General features: G+C 40.9%; 1 protein-coding gene and 1 non-coding gene across 2 annotated transcripts; one reads left to right on the forward strand and one right to left on the reverse strand.

Moving 5' to 3' along the window:
- Positions 1 to 7,435: 7,435 nt before the first annotated feature.
- On the forward strand, positions 7,436 to 11,634 carry LOC127774553 (ubiquitin-conjugating enzyme E2 7-like). The gene is made up of 6 exons (XM_052300815.1): positions 7,436 to 7,620; positions 7,743 to 7,845; positions 9,935 to 10,032; positions 10,104 to 10,204; positions 10,726 to 10,803; positions 11,252 to 11,634. The coding sequence occupies exons 1-6, from the start codon at positions 7,569 to 7,571 to the stop codon at positions 11,327 to 11,329; spliced, it is 510 nt and encodes a 169-aa protein (XP_052156775.1). The 5' UTR covers positions 7,436 to 7,568; the 3' UTR covers positions 11,330 to 11,634.
- A 1,059-nt stretch (positions 11,635 to 12,693) lies between these two features.
- On the reverse strand, positions 12,694 to 12,766 carry TRNAR-CCG (transfer RNA arginine (anticodon CCG)). The gene has a single exon. It is a non-coding gene; the product is annotated as a tRNA-Arg (tRNA).
- Between the last annotated feature and the right edge of the window lie 809 nt (positions 12,767 to 13,575).

Raw genomic sequence — 13,575 nt, forward strand, 5'->3', positions numbered from 1 at the left:
TCGAACGAGACGAAGCGGGGGGAGAGGGGAGGGGCAGAGGTTTTATGGCGGAGGTGGCGGGGGTCTAGAACGTTCGCGCGCGGGCGATCCTGGCCGTCGGATTGGGGGTTCTGGAAGGGTCGGGAGGGTGCCGGTTCGCGTGAAAGGAAGAGGGGACAACCAATCAGGAGGCGACACGGTGGGGACGCGTTGGTGGGCCCCGCTTGGGCGCGCGCTTTTTGAACGGTCTCTTGAGGTCTGGGAGGTTCTACACTGTGCTCGTGACGATGGATAGGCGGTCCTTTGTTTCCGGAAATCCTAATTCGCTAACGTGCGACCGCTTGATTTCTCGCGAACACTTTCCAAATTCCATCCTAATGGCTCCTTTGAATTGAGAAAAAACATAGGAATTTTGGAGAATTTTAATTCTATAGAAAAATTTTCTATGAAGTTTTTTGAAACAAAGGATTGAATCCTATTAAATCCTTTGAAATTCCTATGGAATGGCCAATCCTATAGAGATTTTGGAGGAAATTTAGCAAGAGCTTCAATCTCTTAGTAACTTTGAGTCTGAGCTTCAATCTCTTAGTAACTTTGAGTCTATCTCTCTCATCTAATTCCTGTGTTTTTTCTGCGGTTCAATCAAACGGTCATTCCTATGTTTTTCCTCTATTTTACAATCATGTGTCTTACACTTACATTCCTATCAAAATCCTACGTTTTATCAATCCTGCGATTCAAAGAGGCCATAAATAAAGACAAGACTCACTAGAGATTATGGGTAGGGTTAGGATTTCGGAGGTAAAGGGAGATAGAGCCAGGGAGGTGCATCGAGTTTAGAGGGATGGCACCGAAGGTCATGAAAAAAGAACAGCGGCGAGATAGCGATGGCGGCGCCAAAGTCGCGGGGTCGGCCATGGGCCGTGGGCCGGTGTTGGTGGCGGGGGCAAAGCTAAATGAAATAGAGGAGGAGGAGACCGACCGAGCGGGCCGGCGCTGATACGTTGACGCCTTTCAGTGCCGACAAGGCCGGGTGGTGGCACGGTCAGGAGGTGGTGGTGGGAGAAGATTGGAGTCGAAACTGACTCTTGTTTGGATTTTGCCATAGAAGGAGCGGAGGGAGTTCGCCAGAGGAAGCTCGCCGGAGAGGCCGTCGCCACTCTAGGAGCCCACGCACCGTGCTTCAGCCCCCGCTCCTGCTCCCGTCGTTGATGCCGTCGTCCACAGAAAGAAAGTCGCATGTTAAAACGAAGGTAGAGAGAGTAGGAGGAGGGGCTAATGCGCTGGGCTGTTGGAAAGAGTTCGCGGTCTTCGAGCGCCGGCCCATTGCACCCACCCCCTTGTTTCGGTGTTTGGAGCGGAGAGAGGCAGGTGTGGGCCGTCATGGGCTTTTGTTGCACCCTGTACCGCGAAAACAGCTGCACAGATGCACAAGATCGATTCGTCCAATGGAACTGTTCAGTACACCGTAGCTTTCTCGCCTGTTTTATGCTTGGATTTTGACAATATCAAATTTGATAAATTTTAGCGCTGCTAAATTTTGATATTGTTATATTTTAGTTTGATGTGTTTCTAAAATTTGATAGCTTTTTATGAGAGGAAAATTCCGGAACTAACAATTTTTGATAGTATGCGATTGATCAAATCATATTTAGTTTGTTACCTAATCAAAATTTGATAGGGTTGAAAATGGTAATAAAGTGAACATGCTTCTTATTGTCAAAACCAAGGTGTCGAGGAGTGATCCTCTCTAGCGGGAGGTCGTGAGACCCCCCCTTTGTGAGTTCGGCCGGGGGATAAGGCGCGATGATCAAGAGCGTATCTCCGCTTAGGGTCTGGCTACTTGATCGCTTGCGAATCTGTGTGAGAGACGAGGGATTATACAGGTTTGGGCTGCCAGGAGACGTAACACCCTACTCCTGTGTGTGGAATTATGGTGGAGTTCTTACAAGGGATCTTGAGCTCCTGGGAAACCCTAGCTGTGCTTTCTCTCGAGCTCAAGCTATCAAGAGTCGTACCTTTTCTCGGTGGGTAAGGTCCTCCTTTTACAGTTCAAGGGGATACCACATGTACCGTTCATACCTACCCCTCCATGGGAGGGGGGCCCGCATAGCCTGAGTCAGATCACTATCCGTGCCTTCAACTGGAAGCAAAGTGCTTGTCCGCCCCCAGGTGGGGCCCAACGCTGTCCTCCACCTGACATGGGGGACATCCCTGTCATTCCCTCTTAAATGTATGGAGACTTTGGTGGACTCATCATATACAGGGGGCACACTTGGCAGTGTGCCGATGGGACGGGGCATACCTGCGGCCCCCACTCCGCCTGATATAGGGCAGGACGTGGGGGCACTGCCGCCCGTCCTATCCGCCTGCGACCAGTCGCAGACCGATACCGGTCGCAGCCCGGTAAAGGTCGATTGACATGCGTCAATCAAGCGGCGCCACGCGTCCGCCCACACTGCATTAAATGCGGCGAGGGACGGTTGGGACGCCGCTCATTTATGACGCTGGACAGCGCCTCCTGCTCCGCCCACTCACCCCGCCACGTGGTGGTCGGGTGAGGGCCTCGGGGCAGCATGCCTCACGGGCCTGAGGGGTGTGACGTGGCACCCCGAGGCCCCCTGGCCATCTCATAACTACCTAACCTCCTCCCAAGGGGGTGGGGAAAAGGCAGGCCGCACGGCCACGTGGCCAGATGGTAAGGTTATTTCCCTCTACCGTGAGTACCCCCGGGCCCATATCACCGACACAAGGTTATCAAATATTGGTGGCGTTGAATGTACTTAGTTTAGTGCCTCTTTAAAATTTAGTAGTGTTTTTATGTTAGAAAAGTTTCGGAGGTACCTTTTTTATGAAATGATATTGGTAAGATTATGTTTAATTTCAAGTAGCAATAAAGTGAACATGCTGTTAACATTTCTCGCGTGATTATATATGTGTTTATATGTTAAGCAATTTAAAATTGTCAAAACCATGCTATGTTTGGTTTATTACTACATTGTATTCTCAATAACAAAAGGACGCTATCTAAGTTATAAAAAACCTCATCAAAATATAATCATATGTTCTTCCATATTTAAACTTTTGCTACGGTGAAAACTTTCTTACATATTACCGTACAAAAGGTATTTATTTACAATAACAAGAAACCATACTTAAAAAACTTTCTTCCTCCACTCAATTTTATTTGGCGTTGGGAGGATACGGAGTATCACAACATATTTACTATAAAAGAAATGGACACTTGACAGGGCTGATTTGTATGAAATCAAATATACTCTAAAGATCATTTTGGAAGTCCAACTTACCCCCCACCCCCTCAACTTATGCAAAAATACGAATTAACCCTCATTTTCAACCCTTCCCCTCCCCCTGTAGTTTGTTTCTGTACCCTTCAATGGCTCATCGGCTACCTCAAGCCCTCCATGATTAGCTACACACTTGTTGCCACCTCCCTTGTTGAACCAACCACCATTATTATCATGCGTCTTTTACCTGACTTGTACATACTCAAGTAGTCGATGACATCTCAAGCTCAGGATGAGACAGGGATAAAGTAAGAGGAGGAAGAAATTGAGGTCACTACAACCTCACTTGACCAAAGCCTAGCTCGAGTCAAGGCGGAGCTCACCTAGCTCTGTATCGTTTGTGGAGAGCTCATCGAGGATGCTGTGGACGAAGAAAGAGAGATAGACGTCGTCTGGTGCTCCGCATCCGCTCACGTTGCCTCAAGCCACGCTTTGCCCGCAACCTAGTCATATTGCCTAGAGCTCCATCACCCATCGTGAATGCGTCATAGGTCTAGTGGCGGAAACAATAGGGGAGAGTTATGGAGTAAGGAGGATGGGTATGGGGTTGGCTCGTCGCCGTTTTGAATGATCAACACTTTGATTTGGGTTTTGAAGAGAGAGATTTCGCGATGGCATTAGATCTCCTAGAGAGGGATTTTGACAGAGGGTCTTGGTGCCCCCCTCGGGCTAGCTAGCAAGGAGGCCTTCTTATCCTGCTGCACGCATGTGAGGCTTGAAGTAGAAGCTTGGAGAGCTACTAACACATGCAGGGTCTGCCTGTCAGCCCTTGGTGAAAGAATGTGTAGAGAGGCCGTGGACCTGACCGGGCGGCAAGGTAATCCACCGTAGGGGTGATGATGGCAAGCGAGACAGAAATTCATGCACTGTCTTGTAGCCCCAGCCATACGCTGGGTAGATATACGTCGCCTCACATTTTAATGTAAGGTGTGCTTTGTCAATGACAACAAACAACATATTGTGTCTTGTCATAGTTAATGCATTGTTGCCACTTAAAGTAGCCCGCGGGAGCTGAGCCTGAAAGCAGGTGGCAATCATGTCTTGAGCTCGGGCTCCAACATGCTACCCGCAAGTATGCCTATGTGCAAGGCCCTGTGCTCGGGTCTTGTCCCACGGCCATAAAGATGGACCCGACCTTACCCCCACTCTGAGGGTGGGTATAGGCTCTTGCCTCACTCCTTCATGAATGCATCTCAAACGTTGGCCAAAGCTGATTAACAACAGTGTGGCCCGTCCGATCTGATGACGTGTCACTGCACGCCCCAAGCAACCGGTGGTGGGGACCCTAGTTTCCACTTCATCAACATTAGTAAATTCCATAAAACCATAATTATTTGGTCAAAATTGTCCCATTGCTACGATAAAGGATGATTTTATCATAGAAGTACAACTTTATCCCCCATCTATGTATGAAATGTTGTAAGTTGACAATCTAAGAACAAGTTTAATATTATAGCAAACTACTAGTTCTAACGATTGAAACATCACCTGTAGCCAATGTAATAGCCTACCCATACAATAGTTAGCTGAAGATATATATTGCATCATTAATACCCAATCCACCCATCTCTCTCACATAGTTTATTAGATCTTGTGTTGCAGCTGGTTGTAAAGCTGTAGCCCGCTTTTCTTCTTTCTCCTCTACATAAGCACAAAAGTGATGTGGCAACTTACAGAGCTAGCTTACGTCACCTTATTGTACTTGCTCTAAGAGAGGTGGGTGCTACCTCTAATTTTAACCATACCATTAACTCATAAATGTAGAGGTAACATGTACAACACATTACATCTTTACTAACTCTAATACACTAGCCCCAATACTTGTTTTGCACAATCTACTCTTCCACTCTCTCATTTTGTTTTGAAATTTGTGTAGATGCCACATTTTACATGAGGGGTGGTTCCTTGTCTCTCTCATATCTTTTCTCCTCCACCTCACTATTGCATCTAGGAGATTGTGCTTGGATGCTCTCTTCTCCCCTCTCCCACATGTGCTCTCTCATATTCCACACACATGTTTTATAAAATACTAAACAATGTGTTTTTTTGCAAAATATTTACGAAAGTTTCTTTAAGAAACATATTATTCAAGTGTTTCTAAACTAATGCTTAATTAATCATGTGTTAATTCAACACTTAGTTTTGAATGAAGGGGAAAAGTGTTCCGAACCCTTTGGAAAGAACGCATCCTAATTAAACATGCATAAAATGTTATGCATAGAAAAGTTTTACTAACTCAGGAAGTTTATCTACCTAACACCATCTTGACCAATTATAGTAAAACATGACATACTATTATTTTACTCCTTCCGTTTCATATTATAATTGGTAAAATCTAAACAGAGAGGCCTCTCTGTTTAGTCTTAACAGGAGACAGTATAGAAAGCCTACACAACAGAGAAAGCCTACACATCTATATGGGAGACAACAGACAAACGCCTAGACATCTATATAGACATGCATTTCTTTTTACCCTTCTTATAAAATTTTCTCCAAAATTACTTATCCGATATACAATCCGATTACACCATTGTGTTAGTTACAATTAAATCTTTACAACAAGATCTTACATGATTATATTGTGACGAAAAAATATTTATGTTTGTAAATTACTTTTATTATATACGTAAGTTACTTTTATCATATATATAAATTACTTTTAGATTTGACTAAGTTACTTCTTATACATTCATAATGCTCTAAATTGATTATTTGTATTATTGTTTTTAGTCAATTCTATAATTTGTGGACTTTAAATTTATTTTTTCGATAGACCATATTTTCTTTCTTACAACGAATTTACTTCTAATGTTGTAACAATTTACTTGAATTTTATGCTAAGTTACTTTTATGATTTATGTAAATTATTATTTCTACTACAGAGAGTTAGAAGTACTTCTATTACATAACTAAGTTACTTCTGTTACATATAATTACTTCTACTACATAAACTTATTTCTATTGCATAGCTAAGTTACTTCTATTGTATAGCTAAGTTACTTCTGTAATTTAAATACATTACTTTTAAATTAATAAAATATTTGAATATATATCAAATATGGATCTTGCATTGTCACATATTTTATGTAGAGTATAATGATGCAAATAGATCTTAAAAATAATACGAATATATAAGTTATTAAAGAGCTTAAATCTAAAAGTAATTTATGAATATGACAAAAGTAACTTACATATATATTAAAAGTAACTTACAACATATATATATATTTTTATCAGAATATAATTATGTAAGATCTTGTTGTAAAGATTTAATTGCAACGAACACAACGGTATAATCGGATTATAAATCGGATAAGTATTTTAAGAGAAACTTCTCTAAAAAGAAAAAAAATACATAGATATTGAGTGTACTAGTAGCTTCTTTTGGAAAGAAGGGTGTCTCTCTTTAGCACTATCTAGCTAGCACTCTCGGTGTAGTTGTGTCTATTATAATTTGTTTTGACCTTTTTAAGTTTGATCAAGTTTATAGAAAAATATATAAACATTTTTGACACAAATAAACATATTATCAAAATATATTAAATGTTAATTTTAATGTAACTAATTTGGTGTGATAGATGTTGCTAATTTTTTAAACTTGGTTAAACTCAAAATGTTTAATTAGGAAAAAGTCAAAACTCTTTATAATATGAAACATGGTAGTATTAAATAATTGTACCATGCTATTATGAGGAAGAGATACACAAAACTACCCTTCCAAAATTTTTAAAAAAAATCTTTGGGAAGTCCAATCATATTCATCTGATGCATGTAAACGAATACAACAAGCATCAAACATCATACATGTTCCTTTGGTAGATTAGATCAGCAACCCGACGATAACAAAAAAGTATAACTGCAACACCCCAGATTTACCAACACATTAAACCAAACACACCATCATCATATGTACCATCGATTACCCAAGTCCTGATATAACAAACTTTTTCATCAAACCATATACACAATACACATATCCAACTTGACAAAGGATTCTATGGAACATATCCACGTGGTTAAAAATAAATCTGAGTTCTACTGGAATTTTCACTTATTACTACCCTGGAAATTACTTTCAAACCCAAAATTACTCATCAAAGCTGGTAAAAAAAAAACACAATCCAGCCTGTATAAACATCCTCTCATCTACCAGACCACACATCCCTTGCACCTGCGAACTCTCCACGCCTCCACAAATAAAGCTCGTCCCGAGGAAGGGCGACGACCCACCCCCCCCAATCGCCAAAACCCTAACTCCGATCCGATCGAGCTCTGCTTCCCATGGCGACCGCCGCGAGCCAGGCGAGCCTCCTGCTCCAGAAGCAGCTCAAAGGTACGGATCGGAACGGCCCCCCGTGCAATCTTATCTCGTCTAATCTCCTTTTTTTTTTTTGGTCCCGATTCGTCGGCGATCGGTTCTTGATCTTGGCCCGCCTTTTTGCGGGATCGTTGCAGATCTCGCGAAGAACCCCGTGGATGGGTTCTCGGCGGGGCTTGTGGACGATAGCAACGTGTTCGAGTGGCAGGTCACCATCATCGGCCCGCCCGATACCCTGTAGTAAGTTCAATTCCCACACCCCCCCTCTAATCGCTGCGCGATTGCTGGTTTGTAGATCGATTGGTTTACGCCTATTCGTCGCCGTGTTTTGATTATGTTTGTTTTGCGTTTACACCATGGCAATTCCACCTGGTAGATATTGATGTACAGTGCTTATGAATTGTTGTGAAAACTGTCTGAATTCCATATTGCCGTGTTGATCTGGAGGGTGTAGCTCAACGAATTTGCATTACCTATGTATCTCGGTGTTGATATATGGAATTGCCTGTTCAGTTATGCGCCTTGGAGACATGCACGAAGCCTTTCTGTGTTTGTGGTTCTACAATTGATAATAAGATATATTAGTTATAGGGAGCTGAGACTTGGGAGTAAGGTAGAGGCCAGTATCTTGTTTCAATATTCAACGGGGATAAAAAAGGGCTGAATTGGATTAATAGCTCCTTTTAAGTATGTGGGTATTGCTGGATCGATAGAAACAATTGGTTTAGTGGATGTACAAGATTTGTAGGATGGGGAGCTTCATATTCATCTGAGTTCATATCCATCATGTTCCTGTCTGGAAAGTTTGGCGCACGTTTAAATGCCAACTATCCCTACCCCTTCTTTTAGTGGGGATTATATTTTGCCCTGGCAAATGTACACGCACAACTTGATTTAATAAAACAGGTGAACGTAGTATAACCAGCTGTTTTCATGATACTGGTTTGCTTGGTTTTGGATTGATACACAATTATTTTAGCGTTCGTATGAGGTGGCCTTAATCGATTAATAACTGGGTGCGCCTATCATATAGCTAGATCATCTGGCATATCGATTATTTACCTTAATCAATTAATAACTGGGTGACCTTAACCTTAATCAATTAATATTGCTAGATCATCTGGCATATGGTTAAAGTGACAATGATTTAAATAATACACTTGTTAATATTGGAGTTACATGCATTTTGTGATATGGTTTGATGGAAATTCTTAAGAATCATTTGGCTGCTATTTTGCATTGGAAAAGGGAAGAGAAACACATTTTGACTTCAAATCTGCCGGCACTCAACAAGGGTTCACCGGAAACCTATATTCCAAAGCAGTGTATTACGTATACCATGTTATCTAAGTATATATTTCCTGTTTTTCTTATCTACTAGAACGAGATCTTCCTTTTGACACTCTGGTTTTTGGTAACAGATTAGTATTGCTTAAGTATTACAGATACGGGGTATCTATGGCAGTCATGTCATGTGACATGCTGCAAACAAGTAGCAACAAAAGATCCATAATGCAAATGAAAAAAAAAATGATAGGATGAAGCATATGGGTCTGTTTGGTCCATCAATTTGTCTTCCAATATTAGATTATTGTCCTTTTTAGCTCACCCAATAAAACGGCAGTGTGCTTTTTTGGCCTAGTCCCTTCTCTTGTAATCCATTGTGCATACAATAGCACCAGTTCTGTTCTTCCTATCAAGTTCCTCTGCTCCTCTTGATTTCTCTTCCCCTCTCTCTCCAACGTTGACAACTCAACACCCCATCTGCTTTTCACCATCATGCCCTCGTTCCTCAGTTGGAATGAGGAATTGTGGCAAACTCATTGCCTCCTTCCTCTGTTGATGCTCTTCCTGTGATGCGGAAGAGCCACTGGCAGCAGTCACATCCATGGAGGTCAAGCGGCTGATGAAGCATAGAAAGCGCACAGACCATATCATATGCGCACTACCTCATGCCAATGCCATATAGCTCAATTTTTCTATTTGTTTTAATGCTAAATGCTACATTGTGTTTCCAGTACACCGTATTGTGGTGTATCGCCTTATCACATACAGGAATGGCACTTAGCTGTTGTATCGGGTGATTCCTAGAGTATCATTGAGTCATTCTCAATCTGTGCCAGCACTGTTAATAGCTTCTAGTGATTAAGCTGTGCCTCTTGATTTGCTTTCTGTACATTTATCTGTCGATTGATTTGACTATTATCTGTGTTTCTTCTGTGCTTAAGTGATTGTACATTTTTAAAACTTCTTTGTTCTTTAAACCAATATCTTTATATATTTCACTGGACCTTGGTAAGATTTAATGTGTGAACTTCTGTTTCTGCAGTGATGGAGGCTACTTCAATGCAATAATGACCTTCCCCCAGAATTATCCGAATAGTCCCCCATCAGTAAGGTTTACCTCTGAGATGTGGCATCCAAATGGTAAGCTTGCTATTGATCTATGATTTTGCTATATCAATTTTCTAACAGGGTTTATAATGTTCAATTCTTAGTTTATCCTGATGGGCGCGTATGCATTTCTATCCTTCATCCACCTGGTGAAGATCCCAACGGTTATGAGCTTGCGAGCGAACGGTGGACACCTGTGCATACAGTAGGTTCTTTTTTACAATGCATACAAGTGTTTTTCTCTCTTTGTTCGTTGGCACAGGTGTTTTGTCCAACATTCTTATAGACTCTTCAATTCGGTATAAACATGCATCACAGCAAATCTGTATCAAGTGTCTGTTCCACTAGCCAATAGTTGCGAAGCCCAAAGTCTTCTCTGATCTGAAGATGCCCTGGAATGTAAAACATTTTATGATGCTAGCATGTTTCTACATTTTCTTGTTCTAATCACCTAAACTTATTGGATATATAATCCCAATCTTTCAAAACAGATTTTTGCTGACTAGAAATCTATCAATCTCAGATAGTTATGAACATCCATCCTGTGATTTCTTTAAGTAGCAGTAATATATGAATTTTATGGTTAGGAATATGATTCCACGTATTGCTTGTCCAAAATAACCCAAAATTCATTTTGGAGGCTTGGCGCGCACTTATCAGTGTTAATTTGGAAGATTTGTGGTCAATTATTTTCTTGCTAAATTATTTTGTGCTTGTAACTTGCAGGTTGAAAGTATAGTTCTGAGCATCATTTCGATGCTCTCTAGTCCAAATGATGAGTCTCCTGCAAATATTGAAGCGGCTGTAAGTGCACTCGTTGTCTATCTGCAATTCTCTTGCCCTTTCTTACGTGCTGCATTAAGTCTAGACTTACAAGAGGAACGGAAAATTATTCTGCTGCTCCAATGCAATGTTGTAAATGTATTTATCTTATTTACAGATTTCAATTTCACTAATAGATGAGTGAGATATCTTGATTGTATGTTGCATCCTAAAATAAAAACCGCAATTTGAGTCTCTCTGTTGAACATGGATGGGGGTTTCTCTCTGTGTTGATCTCATCGCAGTTAGCAGAGTAATTGCCCGTTGACATCCACAAAACATGTGTGCCACTGAAGGTCTTGATAGTCATTCAATTTGATTTGTGCCATGTCTAGAAGTTTCTAGTACTTCATTCCTTCACTGTAAAAACGTATATTCTGTTTCTATTACTTTCTGAACGTGTGCTTTGAAATTTGTGGTGCTGGTGCAGAAGGATTGGAGAGAAAAGAGGGACGATTTCAAGAAAAAGGTTAGACGCATTGTTCGTAAATCACAGGAAATGCTCTGAAAGATAAGGAGCACAAGGGGGAGTAAGCGAGTGCTACAACAGGTGCACTACACTTAACTGTCTGTCGTCAAACGACTACCTAAAGATAGCATTTTTGCTTCTTCCCCTGTATATTTCCCCCTCAGTGTCATTCGAGTGGTGATGTTGGTCTTGTCTCCGAGATGCTCGGAAATGTTGCCTATTCTAGAAATTTCGATTGTATTGTGTGGCATGGAGTGTCAACGTTGAGGAATATTTTGGAATGCTGCCAATTAGTCATAATTGTCGTAATGAACTTTTCATAACAGAAAACCTAGTTTCACATATCTGTTGGCTTACTGCAGCAGCCCGGAATGCCATCTCGTTGTGAGTATATAACTCTGATTTGTTTGAGTATGTTGTTTATGGCCGCAAAAGGATGGTTTTAGGCTTGTAGCATGTCTACTCTGACTTTCATATTCTTCCTGTACCTGTACGTTGCCAATCATATGGAAATCAACTGGCAGCAATCTGGTTATCTTTTCAGCCATAAGCTAGTTGGGGCAAAATTATCTTTGCAGGTTACCTTGTATTATTTCAATAGAAGCAAGGGAAATATCCCTTGATTAAGGCCGTGTTTAGTTCCTCCTCTAATTTTTTTTAACGTATATAGATATACTTTTGAAGTGTTTAGTTCCTCCTCTAATTTTTTTTAACGTATATAGATATACTTTTGAAGCATTAAACGTAAACTAATAACAAAATAAACTATAGACAAATCTATTAAGTATAATTAATCCGTCATTAGTAAATGTTTACTGTAGCATCACATCGTTAAATCATGGCGTAATTAGGTTTAAAAGATTTGTCTCGCAATTTACATGCAAACCGTGTAATTGGTTTTTTTTTGTCTATATTTAATGCTCCATGCATGCGTCTAAACAATTGATGTGACGGAATTTTTGAAAGTTTGAAGAAACTAAACACAGCCTTAAAAAAGAAAGCTTTACTAATCCTCATATTGCAATCAATTCGGAGCCATTGCCCATTGGTGCCACCAGACTTTGATGGGTAATGAGGTTTATCTAAAAGTAGCATGACAACCAACGACCCATCCATGACTTACATGAGTCTTTTCTAAAAGAAGGCTATGATGTTTTAAAAGAAACGACCACTGACAACGAAATGGATCTGCAGCAACAACTCTGCATCGATCATTCGGTACCCTGGAGGCAAGAAAGGCAGTTGGGGACCAAACACCGCCAACAACTGTGTGATTGGAACCATGACTCCATGTCTGCATCGTTGTCATATATAGAGTCCGCATCCATTGTTATATATAGTGCCTGACAAACTGGAGCTACGTGAAAAAGGAAAAAAAAAACAGAAACAGCAAGAACAGGGTTTCATCGCAGTGGGATTCGAACCCACGACTTTTAGATTCGGAATCTAACGCGATATCCACTTCGCTATGCGACCGTCTCGTGTGTTTTCAGTTTTGAGATGAAAGGCACGGCCTTTGGCAGAGGTATTCCACATTTCCACGATCCCACTTACTTCCTTCGTCCCATAATATAGCAACCTAGTATCGGATAAGATATTTTATAATACAACGAATGTGGACAGAAGGGTGTCTAGATTCATTGTACTATGAAATGTCACATTCGGTACTAGGTTGCTATATTATGGGACGGAGAGAGTACTAGATTAGGCACAACCTAAAAGCTGATCTGTCAGCGATGAGCAACGGATGAAGAGTGGGAGGGATTGTTGCCAGTTCAGTTGTGGAGCTTGAGGATAGATTGAGGGGTGGAAACACAACGTGTGGTGGTAGAGCCATCGGTGCACAACTTTAATCATAGTGTGTATGAATGCATTATTATACAAATGAGAGTTTGCTTTTTAATATAAATTTAATGAGGCCAACGATTTGTTGTTAGGTTCCTTCTATTTGAACGTGTGTTACGGAGCACACTTGTTTGAGTGTGATGTACATGTATAGTGGTGTGTACGCGCATGACTTGAATATTTTCGGTGATAACCAATGATCTAGAAATTGTCCCATGTACAAAAGGAGTCTTTGAGAAGGTTTTTAGCGAGTTTAAAGAAAGAGAATATCAGTACAACAGTTTGGCAACTCGTCAAGGTCCAATCCATTCCCACGTTATCAAGAAACGCCTATAAGGGCATGTTCAATGGTAGAGACGAGTATGGTCTCTTAAACAATACAAGATTATTAAAAGACCATATCTTTACAATAGTTGAGACGACAAATGCTCTAATCATTA

The sequence above is a fragment of the Oryza glaberrima genome, chromosome 5 (assembly GCF_000147395.1).
Source record: "Oryza glaberrima chromosome 5, OglaRS2, whole genome shotgun sequence".
Classification (NCBI taxonomy): domain Eukaryota; kingdom Viridiplantae; phylum Streptophyta; class Magnoliopsida; order Poales; family Poaceae; genus Oryza; species Oryza glaberrima.

Bases quoted from the DNA above. Each gene is read 5' to 3' on its own strand.
- LOC127774553 (XM_052300815.1), top strand. From the start codon at position 7,569: ATGGCGACCGCCGCGAGCCAGGCGAGCCTCCTGCTCCAGAAGCAGCTC. The intron at 7,621-7,742 runs GTACGGATCGGA...GGATCGTTGCAG, and splicing joins GCTCCAGAAGCAGCTCAAAG to ATCTCGCGAAGAACCCCGTG. The intron at 10,804-11,251 runs GTAAGTGCACTC...GTGCTGGTGCAG, and splicing joins CTGCAAATATTGAAGCGGCT to AAGGATTGGAGAGAAAAGAG.